The 23502-nt window shown below is 39.8% G+C and overlaps 2 protein-coding genes across 3 annotated transcripts in view; one reads left to right on the top strand and one right to left on the bottom strand.

Annotated features, from left to right (window-relative positions):
- The first annotated feature begins 1239 nt into the window (after positions 1 to 1239).
- LOC143887817 (uncharacterized) lies at positions 1240 to 22940 on the top strand. The gene is made up of 12 exons (XM_077392010.1): positions 1240 to 1455; positions 1994 to 2112; positions 2207 to 2313; positions 2715 to 2802; positions 10408 to 11518; positions 11723 to 11777; positions 11900 to 11981; positions 12164 to 12244; positions 12699 to 12800; positions 12913 to 12962; positions 13611 to 13740; positions 22713 to 22940. Exons 1-12 carry the CDS (start codon positions 1320 to 1322, stop codon positions 22782 to 22784), a joined length of 2133 nt encoding a protein of 710 aa, XP_077248125.1. The 5' UTR covers positions 1240 to 1319; the 3' UTR covers positions 22785 to 22940.
- Positions 22790 to 23502, bottom strand: part of LOC143887818 (lysophospholipid acyltransferase LPEAT2-like) — a 52766-nt gene continuing 52053 nt past the window's right edge. For both annotated transcript variants that reach the window (XM_077392011.1, XM_077392013.1), the window contains one exon: positions 22790 to 23143. In XM_077392011.1, the coding sequence (XP_077248126.1) occupies positions 22991 to 23143 (153 nt within the window). In that variant the 3' untranslated portion in view covers positions 22790 to 22990. The remainder of the gene's footprint in view (positions 23144 to 23502) is intronic.

Below are 23502 nucleotides of genomic sequence, written 5' to 3'. Positions count from 1 at the left end.
ATTATCCAAACCATGGACGGCTTGGATCATCCTATGTTGTGGACGGGCCTTAATGTTACTGTACGACTACAGGATGATCCAAACCATTCATTTGATGGGCCAACCCTTCTGGGGCACAACCCATTTACGTTACGGCCCATCAAATGGACGGCTCGGATCATCCTGTGATCTGGACGATACACTTCATTTCCAAAAATATGGGTGGGGCCTAAATTGGGCCTTAATGTTACTGTACGAACCACACCATAGGATAATCCAAACCATGGACAACTTGGATCATCCTATGTTGTGGACGGTACGCTTCAATTTGAAAAAATATCGGTGGGGCCTACGATTGGGCCTTAATGTTACTGTACGACCAACTCCGTAGGATTATCCAAACCATGGACGGCTTGGATCGTCCTATGTTGTGGACGGGCCTTAATGTTACTTTACAACCAACTCCATAGAATGATCCAAACCATTCATTTGATGGGCCATAATGTAAATAGGTTGTGCCCCAAAAATCATTTCCATAGGATGATCACAACCCTACAATCTATAGAGGTTGCATAAGATGTAGTTTCTATTTAGATCGGAGGGCTAGGATCAGCCTATGAAAATAATATTTTGGGACTCAACCTCTTTACGTTTATGGCCCATCAAATTGACGGTTTGGATTATCCTATGGTGGGGTATGGCCGGGGCCTACGTTGTTCAAAGATGGGCCCACCATTCCACCAACTGTTTCTGTTGGGCCCACCAACTGTTCTGTTGTGTGTGTGTGGAGAGAGAGAGACCGGTCCAATGGTGGGAAAGTGACATATACGTTAGATCCTAACGTTTAACGTTAGCCAGCCGTCAGGCGCGGGGGCGCGGGGGGAGAAATAGCCTACAAAGCGGGGGAGCATGTGAACCTTCCCCACGTGAAAAACGCAACAGAAAGGATAAGAAGTATTGTAATCTTCGAACAATCGGGATTATTCTCTTAAGACCTATTACTAGCAAAACGAGAGTTCCCGTCCTGAAAAAAAAAAAAAAAAAACACGGGATCCTCTATCGTGACACGTGCCCATAAAACAAAAAAAATCAAGGCGCGTATCTCGAAATATGCACAAAAAACAGGTCAAAATCGCCATATCGACCGGCCATATTAATTGGTAAAAGATATTTTCGCCCCAATGTAAGATAATGCGCCCCACTGTTCTAACTTATTTTAGGTTTTATCTTCGCCGTGTACGCGGCGTTTGAACCAAGTGTTAAAAGGGGGTTTTCTTTCGCTCTTCTACATTTTCTCTCTCTCTCTCTCTCTCTCTCTCTCTGTTATCAATCTTTCTGCCATGGATACAGAAGAAAAAGGTAGAAATGAGGAGGAAGTAGAAATCCTTTACAAGACGAAGGTTGTGCAGTTTCTAGGTCGTTCTGTCCCGATCATTCTCCAAAACGATAACGGTCCTTGCCCTCTCATCGCCATCTGTAAGTTTTCTCTTTTCCTTCTCTGTGATTTCTAGGGTTTCATTTTCTACCTGATGATTTTATTTCCTCTTCCTCTTTTTCAATTCAATCTTCTCTTTCTTCAAGTCGGCAGAAATTAGAGTTCTTTCTAATCGTTCTGATAGTTTTCTTGCCTCTCACGCTTTCCATTTATGAATAATGTAAATTTATGTTTTTAGTACTGTTAGAATTATATTAGAATCTTTATCCGAAGATTTGAAAAGACGATTGTATTGTATTTCTCTTTCTGTTGCAATTTACTCATCTTTCTATGTTTCTCTGTCTTAAATCTATTAAATTTGGCTGAGTTTATCGTTCTCTGCAAATCTCTTCGTCTATCCATCGTTTTGTTTGTAAACAATGTAGATTTCTGTTTAATTTCTGTTTTTTTTTATTGCTCTTTGAATCAGATTAATAGAATCTGTATCTGAAGATTTAAAAAGATAATTTTATCATATTTAGATATGATAAACCCTAGTTGATGGAGATAATTTGGATTATATGTTTTGGCGTGTAACAGGTAATGTTCTTCTGCTGAGGAATAACCTGAACCTGAGCTTGGATACAACTGAAATCTCACTCCAGAAATTGCTTTCTCTAGTTGCCGAGAGGTTAATTGATTCTAACAGTAATGTTGAGGTACTGGTCATTTTGTCCATATGGAATCGATAGTAAAATTGTTCTCCCTTGAAGCTTGGATTGAATGACTTGTTGTTGTTGTTTTCTCAAACAGGATAAAGATGCTGGCTACGTGAAAAACCAGCAACAGAACATAGCGGATGCAATTGATTTGCTCCCTCGACTTGCTACTGGGATTGATGTAAACCTTCACTTCGGGAAGTAAATGTTTTAACTCTTCTTTAATGTTTGTGTTTGTGAAACAAACAATTACTCCAAAGGCTTAAGCTGTTGGAGATGACGTTATTTAATCATTTATACTTTAATGCTCCCCCTCACGTGTGGCCCCTCTTTTTAAGGGTTTGCCTACACGCGTCACATCTGGCCCCTCACATGTGGATTTTTAATAACAAGGAGTTTTGAACACATGACCTTTGGCTCTGATACGATGTGAAACAACCAATTACTCCAAAAGCTTAAGCTGTTGGAGATGACGTTATTTAATCTTTTATACATTAACAATGTTTTTATTTCTTTCCTGCTGTTAATGGCTTTCCTTCACTATACTTTTAGTCTTGTACATTTGTTGTTCTGACTACGTGTGTTTTGCTTAATGATTGCAGAATTGATGATTTTGAATTTACGCGAGAGAGGGCCATATTCGATCTCCTGGGTATTGAACTGTATCATGGATGGATAGTTGATCCCCAGGTATGTTTTTTAAACCATAAATCCTAGTTTCCCAGCCAAATTTAGCTGTACTTCAACTTATTGGCTTGTTTGCATCCTCATTTAAATTATGCACTTGTTGGACTTTAGTTCTTTATCTCTCATGCGGATTTAACGTCCTCATTTAAATTACTTATCGGACGTATCGCAATACATATTGGATTTTTGGAGGGGCAAATTGTGTGTTATCTTCATTGGCCCGATGTGTTTTCAGTATATAATTATAGCCATATTATTACTCTTTGAATGGCAATTATAGACATTATTTTGTACACAAATATTTATTATTTTATTTCTATCATCTTTCTATTTTTTCAACAAAAGTCCCTTTTCCATTGTCTGATATGTATCCCATACATATTCTGTTGAGCAAGGCTCATCTGTTTTTTGGGATGGCTGATGCGTTTTGGAGTTTGCGGTTGATCTTTGCTCTCTTTTGTCAATACTTATTTTTTCAAATAGTGGGCACAAAACTCTATTCAATGAAGGATCAAGGATATAAGAACAAAAATGGGGCCCTGGTTACCCACAATTGAAAGAGAATGTCACAAGGAGAAACAAAAACAACTGCCAAAGAACACTTCTAGCTTTTTCCCCTTGCAGAACACTCAACTATTGATTATTTACCAAAGTACCTGTTATATTGATTTCTACGTGACACACTGAGCTTGTCCATTTAGGTTGGACTCACTACACAAAATGTTGAGTGAGTTCACATCTAGCTTCCATACACTCATTATATAATTAGTGGTTTATTCCTAGTACTTCCAGGTCCATTGGGGATATTCTGTCTTGATGTTATATGTATTTACTTTAGACAGTTCACGATTCTTCACAGAGAAGGATATAACTAGGCCGAAACTGCTTGATGGATACTGCAGAATAGATACCCCAGTAAAAGAAACACATGTAAGAGATTGAAATAATTATTCTTCCCCGCATGCTTATTAGTGAAGAAAATAGGTTCATCTTGTCACTCAGTTTCTTATAAGGGTTCTCTTGTTGTAGAAAGAAGCTTGTCACTTTTATTCATCTTAGACTGGGCTTTCAACTGACTACTCAACCCTTTGGTGGTGCTTTGCTGTATTATGGATGTTTAGCATGGATAGAAATGTTCCATGATACCATTCGAGAGAGAGAGAGAGAGAGAGAGAGAGAGAGAGAGAGAGAGAGAGAGAGAGAGAGAGAGAGAGAGAGAGAGAGAGAGAGATGGTCCATGATGAACATATATGGCCTTGAAGACCATAAACCTATAAAGATGCGTGGGCTTGGTTGAATTTGGTAAATATCATTATAAGCTTGAAGCTAAGCCCAGTCTTTGGGGGAAAATGATAGCTTGATTCATGGACCCAACCGTCATTATACATATTGAGTTAATACTAGAAATTGAAAAGCATTCTTGGTCATGGGTTAGTTTTGCTCGACTCAACCTGGAGCTTTCTGAAGCAAGTAGATCTAAGAGCTAAGAAAGTTTCTTAGCAAAGTTATGGATAGTTATCTGTGTATTTTTTCTCTGAATAGCAGTCAACAATGGTACCAAGGGGTGTTTTGCATAGAGGAGGAGGTTGAGCGAGGGATGTTTGATATGGGGAGAGACATGGCTCCAAGTCCAGATGGGTTTTGCATAGCTTTCTTCCATGAGTGTTGAGGCTATGTAAAAGAGGACATTATGAGATTCTTTGAGGAATTTTACCAAGTTATGAAGGTAGATAAGGGGACCGGGGCTACATTCATCATGTTGGTGCCAAAAGTAAAAGGGGGATTGAAGGTATTTGATTTCAGACCTATTAGTCTGGTGGGGTGCTTGTATAAGGTGTTAGCTAAGGTGTTGGTAGAGAGAATAAAGAGGGTGTTGCCGAAGGTCGTTTTTCAGAGTCAATGTGCGTTTATTCATGAAAGACAGATTATGGATTGCTCCCTAATAGCAAATGAGACAATTGACTTCTACTCGAGAATTTATCTTTCAAAAAAAAAAAAAAAAAATCTACTCGAGAATGGGAAAGGAAGGAATTGTGTGTAAACTGGATATGGAAAAAGCCTATGATAGGGTGGAGTGGGATTATCTAGATTATCCGATGGATCGAATGGGATTTGGTATTAAGTGGAGGCATTGGATAAAAAAATGCATTTCTTCGGCATGGTTTTCTGCAATCATAAATGGGTCACCAAAAGGTTTCTTCAAATCTTCCAAAGGATTGAGACAAGGAGACCCCCTCTCTCCCTTCCTATTTGTTCTAATAGCAGAAACTCTCAGCAGGCTACTAGACAAAGGCAAAGCCGAAGGTTTAGTCAAGGGATTTGAAGTAGGTCAAGATAAGGTCTCTCACTTGCAATTTGCGGATGACCTTATTATTTAGTTCCCCGGTTATATGTAAAGTGGTGAATTTAAGATCAATAATTAGATGTTATGAAATGATCACAGGACAAAGAACTTTCATAAATCAAAAGTATTTGGCATCAACCTCCATGACGAGAGCTCTTCAGGTTTGGCTGCGGTAATGGGTTGGATGGTAGATCCTCTACCATCGACATACTTGGGTTTACCTCTCGGAGTTGGTCGACCAAAGAGAGATAGTTGGGAACCAATAGTATATAGAGTGGAGAAGAGACTCGAGGCCTGAAAAAGAAACTTGGTCTCTAGAGGGGGAAGACTCACATTGATAAAGGCAGTGTTGGCTAACATTCCCATCTATCAATTTTCGGTCTTCAAATGAGGTTGGAAAAAATTTAGAGGCACTTCCTATGGGGAGGGTCAAGTGATAAGAATGGGATCCCATTGGTAAGTTGGGAAGATATTTGCAAGGCTATAAAGGCTGGAGGACTAGGCATCAGGTGAATAAAGGAAACAAATCAAGCACTTCTAGGTAAATGGTTATGGAGATTTGGGGAGGAGGGCTCTAACTATGGGGAAAGGTCATTGAATCAAAGTATGGTGCTTCCCATGGTCATTGGGAGTCAGAGGATAATTTCAAAAGGCCAGGTAAAACATTATGGAGAGATGTGCTGTGCTTCAAATATAAATTCTTGGAAGGAGTAGGATTCAAAGTATTTGCTGGGGATAGAGTCAGATTTTGGTGGGATAAATGGTGCACTAACATCCCATTGAAGGAAATATTCTTGAAGTTCTTTGCTTTGGCATCAGTAAAGGAGGTAATGGTTAAAGATTGATTCAGTCGTTCAGAAAATGGAGTGGTGTGGATTCCAGCTTTCAAAAGGAACTTTTTTTTATATGGAACTTGAATTGGTGGGAAGGTTGCTGCTGACATTGGAAAGATGTTATATCAAGCAGGATGGAGCTGACAAAAGAATTTAGGTCTGGAACTCAGATGGGGAATTTTCGGTAAAATCCTTCTATCACCATCTTCTACCTTGCCCTACTTCTTCCAAAGCAGCCAAAGTGTGGGACATTCAAGCTCAACCAAGAGTTTGCATTTTTGGATGGGCCGCGGTACAAGAAAGAATCCAGGTGATTGATTTCCTGAGACAAAGAAAATGTTCTTCGTCGATTACTATGCACTATGCATTGAGGCAGGAGAAACTGTGGATGAGTGGATCATCTACTCGTACATTGCAAGTTGGCTAGAGAGGTATGGAGTAAATTATTGTCTAGATTTGGTATTGCATTGGTATTTCCAAAAAAAAATTGGATCTTTTGGAAAGTTGGACGATGGGGCCTTGGAAAAGGAAAGGAAAATATTATGGCAAGTATCCTTTCTAGCAACTATTTGGGTGCTATGGAAAGAAAGAAATGCTAGGATTTTTAAAGGATTCTCAAAGGGAGCTCAGTTCATATTTAATAAAGTGATTGCATTAACTATAACTTGGGTCAAAACATTACCATGCTTTAGATTTGTTTTTGCCTCTGATTTATGGCATGGTTGGAGAGAAATATGTTGTGGGTCTAGCATTGAGCCCAAAATAGTTCAAGCTTGGAAACCCCCAGATCAAGGGATCCTTAAATTGAACTTCTATGGGTCTAGTTTAGTTAATCCCGGGCCTTCTGGTATTGGAGGACTTTTGAGGAATGAAAATGGGGTGATGTTATGGGCATTCAGAGGCCCAATTGGTGTGGCTGATGCAAGTGAGGCGGAAGTTCGTGCAGTCCACCAAGGCATTAAGATGCTTCATAATGCAGATTTGAATAAGGTGGTGGTGGAAGGGGACTCGCTCAACGTCATTAGATTGCTAAGTGGATCAAGACCCATTCCGTGGAGATTCGCTGCCCTATTTGGCGAGATCCTAGATAGAGTTCAGACCGCATTGATATCTTTCATCCATGCCAGACGATCAGCTAATAGTGAGGCTGACAGATTAGCCAGGGACGGTGTCTCTAGGGAGATTGTTGAGCTTTTCGATTTTCTTCCTCCATAGTGTACCGATTTCTATATTTTTTTCCTTTTTTCTTGAGATTTCTATTGATGTACGTTGTGAGACCTCCTCGGTCTCCTTTATTAATGGATTTCCCCTTACCATTCCAAACAAAAAAAGAAGCAGTCAACAATGGTGCCTCTTCTATAGATGACGCCTGGAGTCGTGCTTTATTCTACATCATGCGTGCATTGCCAATTCAGTTTTGACCTGCTACTCAAATCAGTGTATATTATTTGATTTAAAAGTTTATAGTAAAACTTGACAGCAGCACATTATATGGTTACATGATTAGTGCTAGACTATATTTTTAATGATATGCGCTGATTTCTTTCTTCTCAAGGAATCAATGATTCCTTTTGTTCATATTGGTTTCTTTCTTATCTAGAGTTTCATTGTGGTTCTTAAATTTTCTTTTTTCATCTCCTATAGGCGTTACTTTCAGTTGGCTTCCCACTTTTTTCAATGTTTTTATTTCAAGAAATTTACCTTCTCAAGAAATTTATTCTGTTGTTTATTCTTTGGAAGGTTCCCATGAAAGTGAACCTTTGCTTGTAGCAACCTCACCAAATTTACAGCAATCTATGCCATCTGATTTAGTTGAGATGTCAAACTTTAAGAATCATTGCTCATGGTTTTTCGTTACCAATTTATTTCAATCATGGGTTATCAAATTGCTTTCTACTAGCCCTCTAGATCTTGGGTCAGCAGTAAAGATTTCTCGTAGAATATGCTGATAAGCTGAAGCTAATATTAACCTTGGCAAATAGAACTGTTTTTTTTTAATATCAATCATAATTATGAATACCGTTTTGTTCGGCTTTTCATTTTGTTCAGTGGGACGACACATACTATTGTTTTAGCCATTTCAATGTTCTGTTACTAAAAAGGCACTACGCCGGATATTTGATCCGTTACTAAAAAGGCGCTACGACCTTTAAGTTTAAAAAATAAAAACTAACAATCCAAAAATAAGAAATATTTAGAAAAATATAAGAAATCAACATATCCACCAAATTTAATAAAACGGCACATTTTACTTCTTAAAATATCTAACGGAGGCATGAAATTAGCTTTTCATGGGCCTGTTTAATATGAAAACTACTACAAAACATCAATGAAACTGGCATCCTTGAATATTTCTTTTTTGGAATGCTTATGTATGGGTATTTTGAGAATTCTTGATGTTGTGGAAAGGTTATAAAGGAACGAAAATGTGGCATTTTATGTGTTTGTAACCCTCTCATTCATTTAGGAGCGCAAAAGGACATTAAATGCTCTTCAAACAACTATAAAACAGCCACTAACTAAGGCTAATAGGCTACAATGAGAAAGAAATAAAAAAATTGTAAAAATGACGAATCTGGAAAATTTTCAGATTTCGGACTAAATGGATTGGTATAGAACGATATTTTTACCAGGACGTTTTGTTCCTGGTTTATGAACCTGTTTTTCTACCAGTACGAAATTGTTTCAGTCTGACAAAATGAATCGGGTGTCATAACTATGATATAGATTAATTCATAATCAGCACTCTCACAGATTGACTTCAGGTTGTAGTTACCTGAAATTCCTCCCCTTGGGAACATCGTGATGCGAATATTGTCCTGAATGAGGCTAGAATTTTAAGTTCATGAGCGTGGCATGGTAGGTTCCAAGGATGTTTAGTTAACTACATTAGCAGAGCCTTGGCACTGCTTTGTTGTTGATTTTATTCTTTTGAGCAGTTTGCATTGTGCTTGATTTATTGCTGTGTGATCTGTTGAAGAAAATTACCAAGATGTTCTACTACGGATTACAGATTACGGTGTGTAATCAGGTTTGACAACGCCGTTCAATGACAGATTGCATGTTTTGATTGGATTAACCACTACCTCTTTTTTAATGGTCCTTCTGGTTAAATGCACTCATTGCAGCTGGTTTCATGGTAATTTGGTGATCAGGAGACATGGAAGTATTGCAGGATGCATATGTGTTTACCTTTTCTGATGAATGGAATGACAATCTAACCATATTGTCATTTTTTAATATTTGTTGTTTTAAGGATGCATATGCGTACCTTTTCTTATGAATGGAATGAAAATATAACCATATTGTCATTGTTTAATTTTTGTTGTCTTATGCAAGGTTTGAAATTTTGGTTTCGGTTGGCACCACGGAATTGGAAACATTTCGGTTTCGGTGGAATTTTTTTGTTGTCTTATGTAAGGTTTTAAATTTCGGTTTCGGTGGAAATCTTGTAAAATCATGGAAACGTATGGAAACATGTGCAAATGATGAAATTTTTTATTCTTTTAAAAAAACATGCAGATAATGAAATTTTAAGACGAACTTTGGGAAATGCTAGAATAGGCTCAAATATATACTTAGAAACCATCATATGAGCAAGAAAGTCATCTGTAATGGCTTAATCACTTCGAACACCAAGTGACATGTATTGTCACTCATGTATGGAAGAGTAAAGTCAATAAAGAAGTACAATGTAATGAAGCATAAGAAAGTACAATGACCAGTCTCCCCTCTAAGGACCCCCCAACCCTATGTCAATACCACATAGAGTTACGAGGTATTGTTGGTCCCATGCCGATCTGAAATCCCATGCACAAGATATTGTTACTTTGGTGTGCAGTTCAATGATGTTGCCAACCAAATATCATTCCCTGCATTAATGAAATGAAATGAAATGCAAATAATAACATCTTTCCGTTTTTTTTTGTCGTCTCGACCATTTTGGCCGAATTTCTGGAATTTCGATTGAATTTCAAAATTTTCGGTCAAAATTTCAGGGAAATAGTTATGTAAATGGAAATCATGTAGATTTCGTTTCTGTGGGGATGGAAATGGAAACATTTCGGTCGTTTCGGGGAAATTTCGGGGAAATTTAATACCATGGTCTTATGTGCTTTTCATTTTCTTTCTCGTTATTTTATCTTCTTATTGGACCTTACGTGTTTAGATGGCTACGTAGAGACTAGTCCATGACTATAACGACACATTTGCATTGGCTGAGAGATTTGTTTTTTCTTACCTCAAGGACCAAGTGTCAGAGGTTGGTTTAAAATACATTAATGTATAGCTGATGCTGCATATGTCGTTCATGTATCTGTTAAAGATGACTTGATGTTAATCTGACTAGAATGTATATCTGCCCTCTGATTTTGCAATACCAGTCGCTTCTGCTCTAAACACACTGATTCATTTTATATTAACCCATACCAGGATACTGATACTTTAGCTGCAATTGGGTCAAAGTCCTACAATTCTCTTATTGGAGAGCTCGTTTCCCTGGAAACGAGGAATACAGGAGGAGAAGATAAGGGTAACCTTGAAGAAGACTGCATTGATTTTGCTGCTGCAACGACTGCAACTTTAGGAGTTCCTTCTCCTTCCCTTTCAAGCGTTAGATCATTTGACGATTCTTCGGTTTTAGTTTCTAGTGATCAAAGTGCAAGAAGGGGGGACAGGGAAGAAGTAGTAGAATTGATGAGAGCTTTGCACTTATCCCAATCTGATCTGCCAACTTCTTCTAATGAGTTATTACCAGACACAAGTCGAAGTACCTTATCTACAACTTCGCCTGAAAGCACCATGTCCAATACTCCCAAATCTGATGTTATTGCAGATTTTCAGGAGGGGCACACTTCTGATGAATATCAAAGATCCCATCAGCCTGATATCTCACAAGATTGCAATGCACCCGGTGGTTGTAATAATGATGGGTTATCTTTTGAAACTATTGCAAGGGAAACCGATATTCCCTCTGCAAATCAACTCGATCAGTCAAATTTTAGTGAATCTGGACATTGCATTTCTAATGATTTGACAGAGAACATAAGAACTGATATGATGGTCCAGAATCAAACTCCTCCTTTCCATTTCCCAAACAGAAATGCTTCTACTGATTATGACATTTACCAAGACTACAAGCATAGCTCGGCAGGGGATCAAATGTTCGCACAGACATGTGCTGAGACTACGTCCACGTCTCTTATTAACCTTAAGCCCACTGATAATCAGAGTTATTGTGAGTCAACGGATGGTCTCAGTCCAGCTGCAACAAATGCGGGTTTTCATTCCCCTGATGGCATAAGAGCACCTTCAGATGAATCTGAGGGAGTTGGTTCAACCCTAGAAGGTAGTGAGCCCATATATGAAGGAGAAGAGTGCATACTTGACACAGGACATTCGATTTATGAAAATCGAGAGCCTATGTATGAAGGTGAGGTTGTTCTTGCCAAGCAAGCTGATAGAGGGCCAGAAGGAGATTCTTATGTCATGGATAAAGTGGCTCAACGATGTACAGGGCTGCTTAGTATCGATGTTGAAAAAGGTATAAGTTCTCTTATTTTACTTGTGAAACTACCAATTACTCCAAAAGATTAAGCTGTTGGAGATGGCATTATTTAATCTTATATACTTTAACACTCCCCCTCACGTGTAGCCCCTCTTTTTTATTGTTGGCCTACACGTGACACATGTTGCCAGTTGACCATCCCCCTCATGTGTGGTCCCTTAATTTTTTAATTTTCTTCAGGGGAATTGATTCGGAACTTTTTGAAAAGCAATGCAAGCCAGTTGACCATTTATGGGTATGTTAACTTTTTATGTGGCATTATACTAGCTCTTTCATTTTTCCAATTATGAGCCTCTCTGTTTTGCGTGCATGCTTTAGGAAATTTCTATTTCTCTTAATGTGCTGCTTCTTTTGCAGCCTATTTTGCCTACTGGAAGGTTTGAAGGAGCGTGAGCTCTGTGTTTTTTTCCGTAATAATCACTTCAGCACTCTGTTTAAGGTCAGTCAAAGCCCTGTCAGCACACCTGTCCATTTTTACGAATCATTCCTCTTGTCCTATGGGCCATCAATGACACTAGTAGTGATTTAAGAACCAAAACAGACCATCACGGAAGTTTTGGTTCTTCAGTTTACCCCGACATCAAGTTGCATGATTTAGCATTTTTCCTGCTTTGTTTGCAGTTCAATCGTGAACTCTATCTCTTAGCTACTGACCAAGGTTATATAAACCAACCTGATTTGGTATGGGAGAAGTTAAACGAGGTAAATTTGTCTCTCCTAAGAAGTTCTATTTGGTGAATAGCATACTTGAGAGTGTTGTTTTAAATTTCGTCCGAAATCCAGAATTTCGGATTTCTTTTGGGACCGAAATCTGGAAATTTCGGATTTTGGTTTGGATTTTGGCTGAAATGACCGAAATTTGAAAAAAAAAAAGAATTTGGTTTCTGCAGGGACCAAAACCGAAATTTAAATCCATGCTTGAGAGGTCTCCCCAAGAGTTATCTACTGATATTGTATTCTTCTATCTTGGCCTTCTACCTCATCCCCAGTCATACAGGCCAACATTAATTTATTTAAGAAATTCGTTTTCATCACTCTCACTTTTTCTTCGTAGGAGTTTCCAGAAGAACAGTCTTATTATGTTATTTTCCATTTAAAGATTTACGTTATTTGCTATTCAAAGATCCTTTTAGTTTGATCTTTTAGTGCTTTCCAGGTCAATGGAGATACAGTGTTTATGACTGGCACCTTTAAGGAGTTTAAGGCAGGAAACCAAACCAATGACTGGGATGAGCAAACTGCTGTGACTAGTACTTCCGTGTGTATCTTTTCTGATGATCAGATCGAAATAATGAGATGAAATTTATCGCTTTCTAGGTCATGTCATCAATGGTTTCTATGAAACTAATGCTATTTTTTGCCTTGTTCAGGACTATATTGCTAGCATTGACAAGTCAGCGCAAGAGGGTTCAACTTTAAAGTATTTCTTCTTACTAATTGAACTATATTCCAATAGTGTGTAAATTTGATTTATAGATAGTTATTGTGATATAGAGAAGTAGGTCTCTTGGATAGAAAATAGTGATGGATTTTATTATAACTGTTGGAATATGATTTCCAATGATTAAAAATGAGGACTCGGACACGGACTTATCTAGTGGATTGGGCATGTTGATTGACTAAAACTTGGTTAGTCTAAAGACATTCATTCATTTGAGTCAATGATTGACCAGGCGAGTTTTCAGACATTGGTTATTATGACGGTTCATTCATTTAATATCTGTGAAGTGAATGCTACCCGCATCACTGTTTTCATTTACACTTTTTTTTTTTTTTTTTGAGTAGCTGAACCATCATGGAACTTGGTCAGCTTTTGAAACACTGGAAATTGTGTTGGTTCTTCTTCCCTCATTCTAGGAAAAAAAGACCTATAACTGTGACAACTTTTGTATTTCAGTTGTGTAACTGGAATCCTCGGTTCAAAAAAATAATAATAATAACGAATGGCCTTTTAGCATTTAAATCTTGTCTGTCCTCAGTCCTTGGTACTTTTATTTGTACCATGTTCTTGGCTGGTTGTTGCAACAGCTGGTTATTGATAATTCCTCGTGTTATAATATTTTGGCAGTTCTGATCTGCAACTGGCAATAGCGCTACAACAACAGGAATTTGACCACCAGCCTCAACAACGTCAACAGCCACAAAAAGTGCCACAGTCATCTGCCAGTGGCCATTCGAGGCTTGTCACAGGCCCGCAGGTAAGGGATGGATTTTTTCTAATCATATTTACTTATTTCGGAATATTATTAAAATAATTTATTTGTTTGGAACTATTGAAGTATGTGTTGTCTATATCTTGTGAGCCTTAATGTCTTGATACACCTTAATGACAACCCAGAGTTAAAATTACAATTAGGCCTTTATCATCCGTGAGAATTTATTCCAACTGTCCAGCTTTACGGAGGTTTGTCTGCTTGGATTTGCCATGCCATAAGCTTTCCATAGGGTGGAAATTGAAAAATCTGTTAAATTGCATTTAGGGTGTGTTCGGTTGGTATATGGTTGTGGGAAAGGAAAGGAAAGTAACATGGCAAATGAGAAAGGAAAGGAATGGAAAGGACTGAGGTGGGTGTTCTGTTGCTTGGACAGTGGGCTGGAAAGTTGCTGGAAAGCTGGAAATTCATTTATAATATAAACATATAAAAAAAAATGGTAGGGGGTTTAAGAAGTCGCACGAAGATGGCAGCTTGAAGATTTCATCAATGGCTGAGGGTTTAAGAAGTTGCATGAAGATGGGTAGCTTGATAAGTTCGTCAATGGCTGAGGGTTTAAGAAGTCGCATGAAGATGGTAGCTTGATAAGTTCGTCAATGGCAGAGGGTTTAAGAAGTCGCACGAATGATGGCAGCTTCATGAGTTCGTCAATGTCAGAGGGTTCAAGAAGTCGCGCGAAGATGGCAGCTTCATGAGTTCGTCAATGGCACTAGGGTTTAAGAAGTCACACGAAGATGGCAGCTTCATGAGTTCGTCAATGGCACTAGAGTTCAAGGGGAATATGGTAAAGATAATAAGTGCTGTGCGCTATTTCCCCGCTCGAATTTTTCGATTCTCGCGCCGCGCGAGTACCAACCCCACATTCTCGGAAAGGAAAGACAAATCCTCTCTTTTTGGCAGGATTTTGGGCCAAGGATTATCCTGCCACGTCAGTGAAATAGAAAGATAGCTCACTTTCCACCCATGATGAAGTGCAGCAACCGAATGCTGGAAAGTCACTCTCCATCACAATAGATGATGTTGTTATCAATCTAAGGCAGGACTCCATTGATGATATGAATTCCCATAAATATACCTCATTACCATGATAACTTGGTGCATATGAGGTGCTCCAATTTATTTAAATTCATATTTTTAGGTTGCCACTTATTTTCGGTGTTCGTGTGTGTGCAATTGTATTGTTGAGAGAAAGAATTAGAGAATAAAAGTGAGTTAGAGAGATGATCTCCCCCTCACTAATATATTTATTAATAATGGAGAAGCATAATTACTTCTATGCCCTCAGGCTTATTACATATATCCAACTATATCCAACACTCCCCCTCAAGCTGGAATGTAGATATTGTACATTCCTAGCTTGCTACAAATATCATTCAACTTTGACGTAGGCAAGGGTTTCGTAAATATGTCAGCTAACTAGTCCACAGATCGAGTAAAAGAAACCTGTATCTCTCCTTTATGAATTTTCTGACGAATAAAGTGGCAATCCACCTCTATATGCTTAGTTCTCTCATGGAAAACAGGATTGGTGGCTATGTAAATTGCAGCTTTATTATCACAATAAAGCTGCGCTGAAGAAGAACAAGGAAAACCAATCTCCGCCATGAGGGAACGTAACCAAAGGAGCTCCCCACTAGTATAGGACATAGCTCGATATTCTGCCTCAGCACTTGACTTCGAAACAACTTCTTGCTTTTTACTTTTCCAGGACACCAAATTGCCCCCAACAAATGTACAGTAGCCAGTGGTTGATCTCCTATCTGCTGGAGATCCTGCCCAATCTGCATCACAATAGCCTTCTATTTTGACATGTCCATTTTTCTTGAATAGTAGTCCTTTCCCTGGTGCTTCTTTCAAATAACGGAGAATCTGAACTACTGCCGCCCAGTGAGAAGTACGAGGAGCACTCATGAACTGACTGACTACTCCAACTGCATAGGAGATATCTGGGCGAGTAACTGTAAGATATATGAGCTTGCCAACTAGTCGTCTATATCTGCCAGGGTCTTCCAACAGATCTCCTTCCTCTGGAATAAGTTTCACACTAGGATCCATAGGCACAGATATAGGCTTTACTCCAAGATTTTATGTTTCTTCTAGTAGGTCTAACACATACTTTCTCTGTGATAAAGATATTCCTTGAGAAGAATAGGCCACCTCTATCCCTAGAAAGTATCTAAGTCGACCTAAATCTTTTGTAGCAAACTCTATCTGTAAGAAACTCTTCAACCTTTGAATTCCTCCTGAGTTGTTTCCTGTAATAATGATGTCATCAACATACACAATCAGAAGGATGCATCCTGCAGAGGATTTATGACTGAATACTGAATGGTCTACTGCACACTGTCTAAGACCAAAGCGAATAACGGCCTCACTAAATCGACCAAACCATGCTCTTGGAGATTGTTTCAAGGCATATAAGGATTTCTTAAGGCAACAAACAGAGGAAGACAATCCCCCCTGAGCAGCATACCCTGGAGGCTGCTCCATGTAAACCTCCTCCTGTAGATCGCCATGCAGAAAGGCATTCTTCACATCAAGTTGATGCAGAGGCCAACCATGATTAGCTGCCATGGATAAGATGACACGAACTGAAGGAATCTTGGCTACAGGGGAGAAAGTCTCATGATAGTCAACCTCAAAGGTCTGAGTGTACCCTTTAGCAACCAGACGAGCTTTCAACCGTTCAACCTTGCCATCAGGTAAATACTTAATGGAGAAGACCCAACGACAACCAACTGGTCGAGTCCCAGCTGGAAGAGAAACAAGTTCCCATGTTTGGTTGGATCGAAGTGCCCCCATTTCCAGATCCATAGCAGCTCGCCAGCCAGGATGTTCAAGAGCCTCCTGTAATGATTTGGGTAACTCGACATAGGACAAGGAAGAAACAAAGGCTTGAAAAGAAGGCGTTAGTCGATCATAAGAAACAAACTGAGAAATAGGATGGGCTGTAGAATGAGACCGAGTACGAGAAGCAATGGGAGAATCAGAAGTAATAGCAGATGATGGTAAAGAAGATACCTCAGTAGGCATGAGTGGAACCTCGACTGTAGCAGACGATGGAGGATGAGGAGGTGGAGGCCTCGTCTGCTGCACCCGTCGCTGATATTCTTTTGTAACGGGTGGGCGAACCACTGGAACTGAAGAAGAGGGTACCGGTTCTTAGTGTGGCGCAGGCTGGAGTGGTACCTGGATAGGGTCAGCAAGCGAAGGAAGAAACAAGGGTACCTTATTCGGGATAGAACTAGGAGCAGGAGGAGTCGAAGGCCCAAAAAAAGGTTCTGATTCAAAGAATGTTACGTTGACGGAGACAAACCATCGTCGTAAACGAGGACTATAACAGTGATAACCTTTCTGAGTCCTAAAATAACCCAGAAAGACAACGCTCTGACCGAGGATCAAGTTTGTCCCTACTAGGTCCAAAAAGGTGAACGAAACAGACACACCCAAAGACGCGAGGGAGGAGAGGAAACGGCTCCTGTTGAGAATACAACAGACGACAAGGAGAGGAACCACGAAGGACAGAAGATGGGAGACGATTTGCAAGAAAACATTACGTCAACACGGCCTCTCCCCAAAAAGATTCAGGGACTCGCATTTGTAACAAGAGCGTACGAGTAACTTCAAGTAGGTATCTCAATTTTCTTTCGGCGACACCATTTTGTTGCGACGTGTAGGCACACAAAGATTGATGAATAATTCCATGACCTGTAAGAGAATCCTCAAAACCATGTGTAGAAGAGAAATATTCGCAAGCATTATCAGTACGGAGACATTTGATATTGCAATTAAACTGGTTATTTATTTCAACATGAAATTTCTGAAAAGCACTAAAGACCTGGGAGCGGTCTTTCAACAAATAGATCCATGTCATACGTGAATAATCATCAATAAAAACAACGAGTCGCACTGGAATGGAGAAATAGAAGATGGAACATAAGACGACTGTTGAAGGTGCTGAAGGGACGGATGACCAAGACGACAGTGCCACTGAAAGGCATCGACAGATGTATGCAGGACTGTAGGAGAACGACTGCAGTCAAGGCGGTAGAGACCATCCACCTCACGACCCGATCCAATCGTCTTCTGTTTGGGTTTTCAGGGGAGGCGCGAGTGGGTTTGAGGGGGGCAAAAAGTTGAAATCCGTTTTGGATATGGGGAAGGTTAGGGCTAGGTTTAAGACTTGGGAGAGATGAAGATGAGAATGAGGAAGGGGTTAGGGAGAGATAAAGAGGAGGATGAGGAAAGGGGTTAGGGTTGAGGAATGGAGAAGATGGAGGCTAAGGGGTTTCCCTAGGGATAAAAAACCCTAGGGCTCTGATACCATGTTGAGAGAAAGAATTAGAGAAGAAAAGAGAGTTAGAGAGATGATCTCCCCCTCACTAATATATTTATTAATAATGGAGAAGCATAATTACATCTATGCCCTCAGGCTTATTACATATATCCAACTATATCCAACATGTATCATTGTCTCTAGCCGAGTCCCTGTTTCTATATTCTTGGGGATTGCCGTGTCCAACACTACGGGGTCGTTTGGATACACGGATTTTAGAATCCAGGTTTTAGTTTGAAAACAGTGTAAAAGACGGTCATGATCAAGCCGCTGGTATGCTGTCCTGGCAGCGTTTCTTGGATTTTAAGTAAGAAAACCAGGTTTTAGAAATCTCTCCCATATCCAGCGATTTCTAAAACCTGGAAACACGGGACGATCGCCAGCTCTCGCTGTCAGAAGGAAGGGCTAGAAATCAAGAAACGACGGCTGCTCTCTTTCTTCTCTTGTCTCCCAACAACAATTTTGAGGAAATCCAGGATTCTAAAATACGCGTATCCAAACGGCCCCTACGTGTCCGTGTCGACGTGCGACACTCGTGTCCATGTCCACAAATCACAGCTGAAATCTTGTCTTCCAAATCTTGTTTGAAATCTTGCTTTTTCAAATCTTTCTCTTCCAATTCTTACAAACAAAATCCTATCCTTCCCAGTCTTACAAACATGAAATCTTGCTCTTCCCAGTTGTACAAACCTGAGATCTTGATTCTCCAAATCTTACTAGCCTGAAATTTTTTCTTCCAAATCTTGCAAACTTGAAATCTTTACACTTCCCAATCTTAAAAACCTGAAATCTTGCTCTTCCAAATCTTACAAATTGAAATCTTGCCTTTCAAATCTTGCAAACATGAATGTGTTCTTGCAAACCCGTAATCTTTCTCTTCCAAATCTTACAAACCTAAAATCTTGCCTTAATCTTACGTACATGAAATCTTACTCTTCCAAATCTTATAAACCTGGAATCTTGTTTTCCAAATCTTGCAAACCTGATTGTGTTTTCAAACCCGAAATCTTTCTCTTTCAAACCTGAAATTTCGCCCTTCCATATCTTAGATACCTGAAATCTTGATTAAAATCTTTTGGTACTTAAATTTTCAGCTGCAAATAGAGAAATTTTTGTTATTTGGTGTAGTGATCTCTCCCTCTCTATCCCATATTCTTCCCTACTTTCTCCCAAATTTTCCCACATATCATGAGTGACAACCAAGGACAATGGCTATTTCAAGGTTGGAAACGTCAGTAAAATTATAGGCAATGAATAAATTTTATGAGTATAATCCTGAGAAAACTAGCCATTCCTTGATCTTATTGTTAGGGTCCTGTTGCAGAGGTGTAAGAACACAATTTCATGGGAGTGTTTGTTCATATAGTTATACTTTATATATATATTTGAAAGATGACAAATTTCATTAATATCCATAAAGCATTCGGGACCAGTAGTCCCATCCTGCAATACAAAATATTAGTTTGTACTGGGCTGGGCATACCCAGACCCAGGATAAAGTGGAAAATTAAGATACATGACCCAATCATTCCTGTCCTCAATTCTACGACATATGATTCTGGAGCAACCCCTGGTCTTATTCTAGCCCTAAATCATCCCTCTGGTCTCTCATCTATTCCTTGTTGAGTAACAACAATATGAAGATCTCTCTGGCCAAAAAACCTCAACTAGTGGAAGACCATGCTAAGGAGAAACAAAGACTACTCTCAATACACATAGGGTCTGGGATTACGTCACCAAAATTAACCCATGCACCACAATCCTTTCAGCAAGCTTCCTTTCCCTGAACCTATAAGAATGGTACCGACATCATACGTTCCTCCATCGTACTAAATTCCCAGCTTCCTGTGGCCCACTTCTTCCAACTCACCTCTGATGTTAGGATCTTTACTCAGCACTGCAAGCTACATAGCATCAGATCGAAGCAACATCTCAAGAAATTCCTCTAACTCTTCACAATTTAGGTTATATTTCATCCGCCTTTTCTCTGACTAATTTTTCTCTGCGACTCTGCATTGCGCTCCAAGGAACATCTCTATGGTCTTGCCTAAATCCTCCTGATACGATATCCCAAGGACATCTCCCATCACTAAGAAATCGTTAAAACCCTCCAGCTCTAGGCACCCAGGATCATCAGAAGCTGGCAGTAACAAAATACCCTTACCCTTATCATGATTACCATTAAGCTGCATTATTCTCTGTGTGTCTTCCATTGTTCGGGACCCTCGCTCCCGATCCTGGCCCGAGCCCAGAGGTTCACGCCTAATTTCCAACGATGAGATCACCGATTGCTTTTCCTCCTCCCACAGGCGCCTTCGAGTTTGCCTCTCCTTTTCTAGGATCTTATTAAAGATAGGCAGATTACGAAGGGGGGTGTGAAGTTCCTCCTCACTATTCAAAGTGGTCTGGAAAGGAGACAGCCCCGAATTTTGAGCACCTGCAACGCTTTCTTTCACCCATTGTTTCTTAAGAGGGGAGAGCAGAACCTCAGCCGGTGTAGGCGATTCCTTCCTTGCCAACTTCTCGTTATATTTAAGATTTTTTAGAAGCTCTAGATCTTCATTTATCAAGGTAATTACCCCATTGGCTACTATGCTTGAGTCTTCAAGATGATCGCTGCTAGACATACTTAGACGAGGCAATTTTTGAAAGTTTTGAACGTGGAGTTGACCATCGAGACCACGGTTCTTCTTTCTGATTTCCTTTTTTCTATACAGGCACTTAATCTTTCTATTGAGTACTGAGAAGCCTCCACGTGTTGCCAAGAGACGAACATCCTTCCCAGGGCCTTTCCTGAATTTACCTTTACCAGAGCGTGTGCTTTTCACATCATCAATTTTCCCATCCGTGAGAATCCTATTTTTTAATTTTAAATCCTTTAAATCTTTTGCCGACTTTATGCCAAAAGTATCGACAGCCTCTTTTCTACCCGCCTTCCTTTTAGTGCCACGTGGATGTGCCAAAACTAATTTTCTTACAATTGGCAGACTCGCAGGACCCCTAACCCTAGCCTCCATACTTTCTGACAAAACAGGAGCAATCACAGAGGGGACAAGTGAGTAGGTGGGGAATTCAAAATTTGAACTGGGGACCACCGCCGGCTCCAATCCACATTCAGTGGCCTCTGCCACATTTTTCGATGGAGAAACCGCCGCCGGTGAGCCTATATCATCAGGAATCTGAACGGATCCCTCAAAAAGTGGCAAATTGTATTTGCTACTGGCCTCGCCCACGACCAAAAATGCTAGAGAATTCATACTGTCCTCAGAGACCTTAACTCTCACCGAATAAATGTTAGAATCTTCCTTGTAAGTTAATGGACTGGGGAATAGATTTTCACAAAGGGGATATAACCAAGGCAGAAGCAAAAGCCAAACAGTGAGAATGATTCCCAAAAAGCTGGGATTCTAGGACCTGACCCAGGTGTGATCCCAAAATCTCCGCCGTGGTAGCAGACCATGCATGAAGAGGAATATCATAAAACCTCAACCGAACCGTTCTAGCACCCGTATTGTAAGTAGGGAACCAGGGCTGGAGGGAATAAAGATAACCCCCAAAAGCCTCACCTCTACGACGAAGGATAGAGGTGGCCTGAAATTCAGAGTCGAACCGTAATAAAATATCCACAGTACTAATGGCAAAAGGCTTTTCCAACTCTGGCAGACCCCAGAAATGTTTAGCCCAAGCCCAAACATCTTCCAAAAGCCAAGAACCAGATTTTAAGGATCCAATAAGATAGCTCTTAAGGTTTTTCTTTCTATCTTCCACTACAGAACCTGGTACATCCAAACATCAATTATCATCACAAGGTGCAACTTGGATCTTTTTAGGTCTCCAAACTAAAATAATGTTATCTCTATGTCGAGATTTGGAGCACTTCCTGCACCAGGTGTGAGAACCAAAATTTTTGTAATTGCATTTTAAGCACATCTAATCACTCCCATTCGATAACGGTATTCGATTTAATTCCACTGCTCTACGACCAAGAGTTTTCCTAGCTCTGAATTCCAACCTTCTCCCCCTGGAGTCCCAATCTTCCAAACTCCCCAGAGAGCCAGCATGCGAACGCGGAGGGGGCCAATGAGACCAAAGAAGTCTTTCTGCCACGGCTCCTTGCCCAAGAGAAAAGAGAGATCTTCTGCAGCAGAGGTTAAAATCCCGAGGGATTCAAAAACTTCCATGGTGGAGTAGCCTCCATCTAAGCAAAGACAGATAAGGATTCTGAAAGTCGCTCAAGGTTTTGTACCACAAACGTAGAGAAAATCCGGCAATTGGGAACCTCCCGGTGGGATGTTCCGGCGACGTCTAAAAACATCCCTGATAGTCATCTTCCTTTCATAAACTCCTTATTCACCCATTCTTTGCTGCCTCCAACGAGGCACTTTAAGCCTGTTGAAGTTATTATACTTAATATTGAATGACCAGCTTTTTACATATACTCAATTGCAAGCCGTATCTGCCTCCTATTTAATGTTTAATAATTCTCTAGCTTGCCTAATGGGCTTTTAATGCAATGGATTATTACCACTTGGCCTCTTATTTAATCTATTAAATTGGAAATAAATGATTTTACAGAATGATAGTGATAAATCATTATGTTTGCCGGAAAATTCTTTTGCAGGTGCCAAGGAGCAGCCACCAATCTTCTTCTAAACAAGAAGGTAAAAGCAAAGACAAGTGTGCTGTAATGTAAGACAGTTTGTATCGCTGTAAATAATTTCTTTCTCTTGAGCAATTTGTTGTATCCATAAAAAAGACAATACTTTTGCCATTGGTGTGAATTTCCAATCAATTTTGTTTGTAAATTAGTATCAAAAGCAATGCCCATTCATTTGGGCATTTTACAGGACTACCAAAAAAAAAAAAAAAAAAAAAAGAAATATGAGTTCATCTCCCCCATCACACTACTTCCAACTCTCCAGTTTCTTCCACTAATTGATCAGCTGCAAAGAGTGCAACTAGCAATGGGTTCCTCCTCAAACAGGTCATGAAGTCATCCCAGCTAACACTTCCATCTTTGTCTATGTCAAATAAATTGAATATTTCAGACACCTGCAGCAGCATCAAAATATGATTCAGAGGTCCAATCATGGATATCAAAAGCTGTATGAAGCATGAAGCCAGTTAGTTGGTTTTCAAGAGATTTTTAGATGGCATGGGCAGTAATTTTTCCAAAAAAATACTGTGGGGCCCACTTCATAGGATCATGTGTGGCACAACAAATGAATGGTTTAGATCATCATATGAAGTGGGCCCAACAGTACTTGACAAAAAGAATGCACGCCATATAAAAGGGTTTTGATATCAGCACAAGCGGTGGCTTATTTCCAGGCCGTCTGGGGTGTGTGATACCAAACAAGGCAAAAGCTAGAGCGGGTGGGGTTTAAAATGATTTGTTAAAAAAGGGCATT

The sequence above is a fragment of the Tasmannia lanceolata genome, unplaced genomic scaffold, assembly GCF_043159265.1.
Source record: "Tasmannia lanceolata isolate RefF3 unplaced genomic scaffold, GAP_Taslan_0.1 ptg000012l, whole genome shotgun sequence".
Taxonomy (NCBI): domain Eukaryota; kingdom Viridiplantae; phylum Streptophyta; class Magnoliopsida; order Canellales; family Winteraceae; genus Tasmannia; species Tasmannia lanceolata.
Note: the sequence above shows the minus strand (reverse complement) of the source record. Positions and strands in the feature narration are given on the sequence as shown.

Bases quoted from the DNA above. Each gene is read 5' to 3' on its own strand.
- LOC143887817 (XM_077392010.1), top strand. From the start codon at position 1,320: ATGGATACAGAAGAAAAAGGTAGAAATGAGGAGGAAGTAGAAATCCTT. The intron at 1,456-1,993 runs GTAAGTTTTCTC...GGCGTGTAACAG, and splicing joins TTGCCCTCTCATCGCCATCT to GTAATGTTCTTCTGCTGAGG. The intron at 11,519-11,722 runs GTATAAGTTCTC...AATTTTCTTCAG, and splicing joins TAGTATCGATGTTGAAAAAG to GGGAATTGATTCGGAACTTT.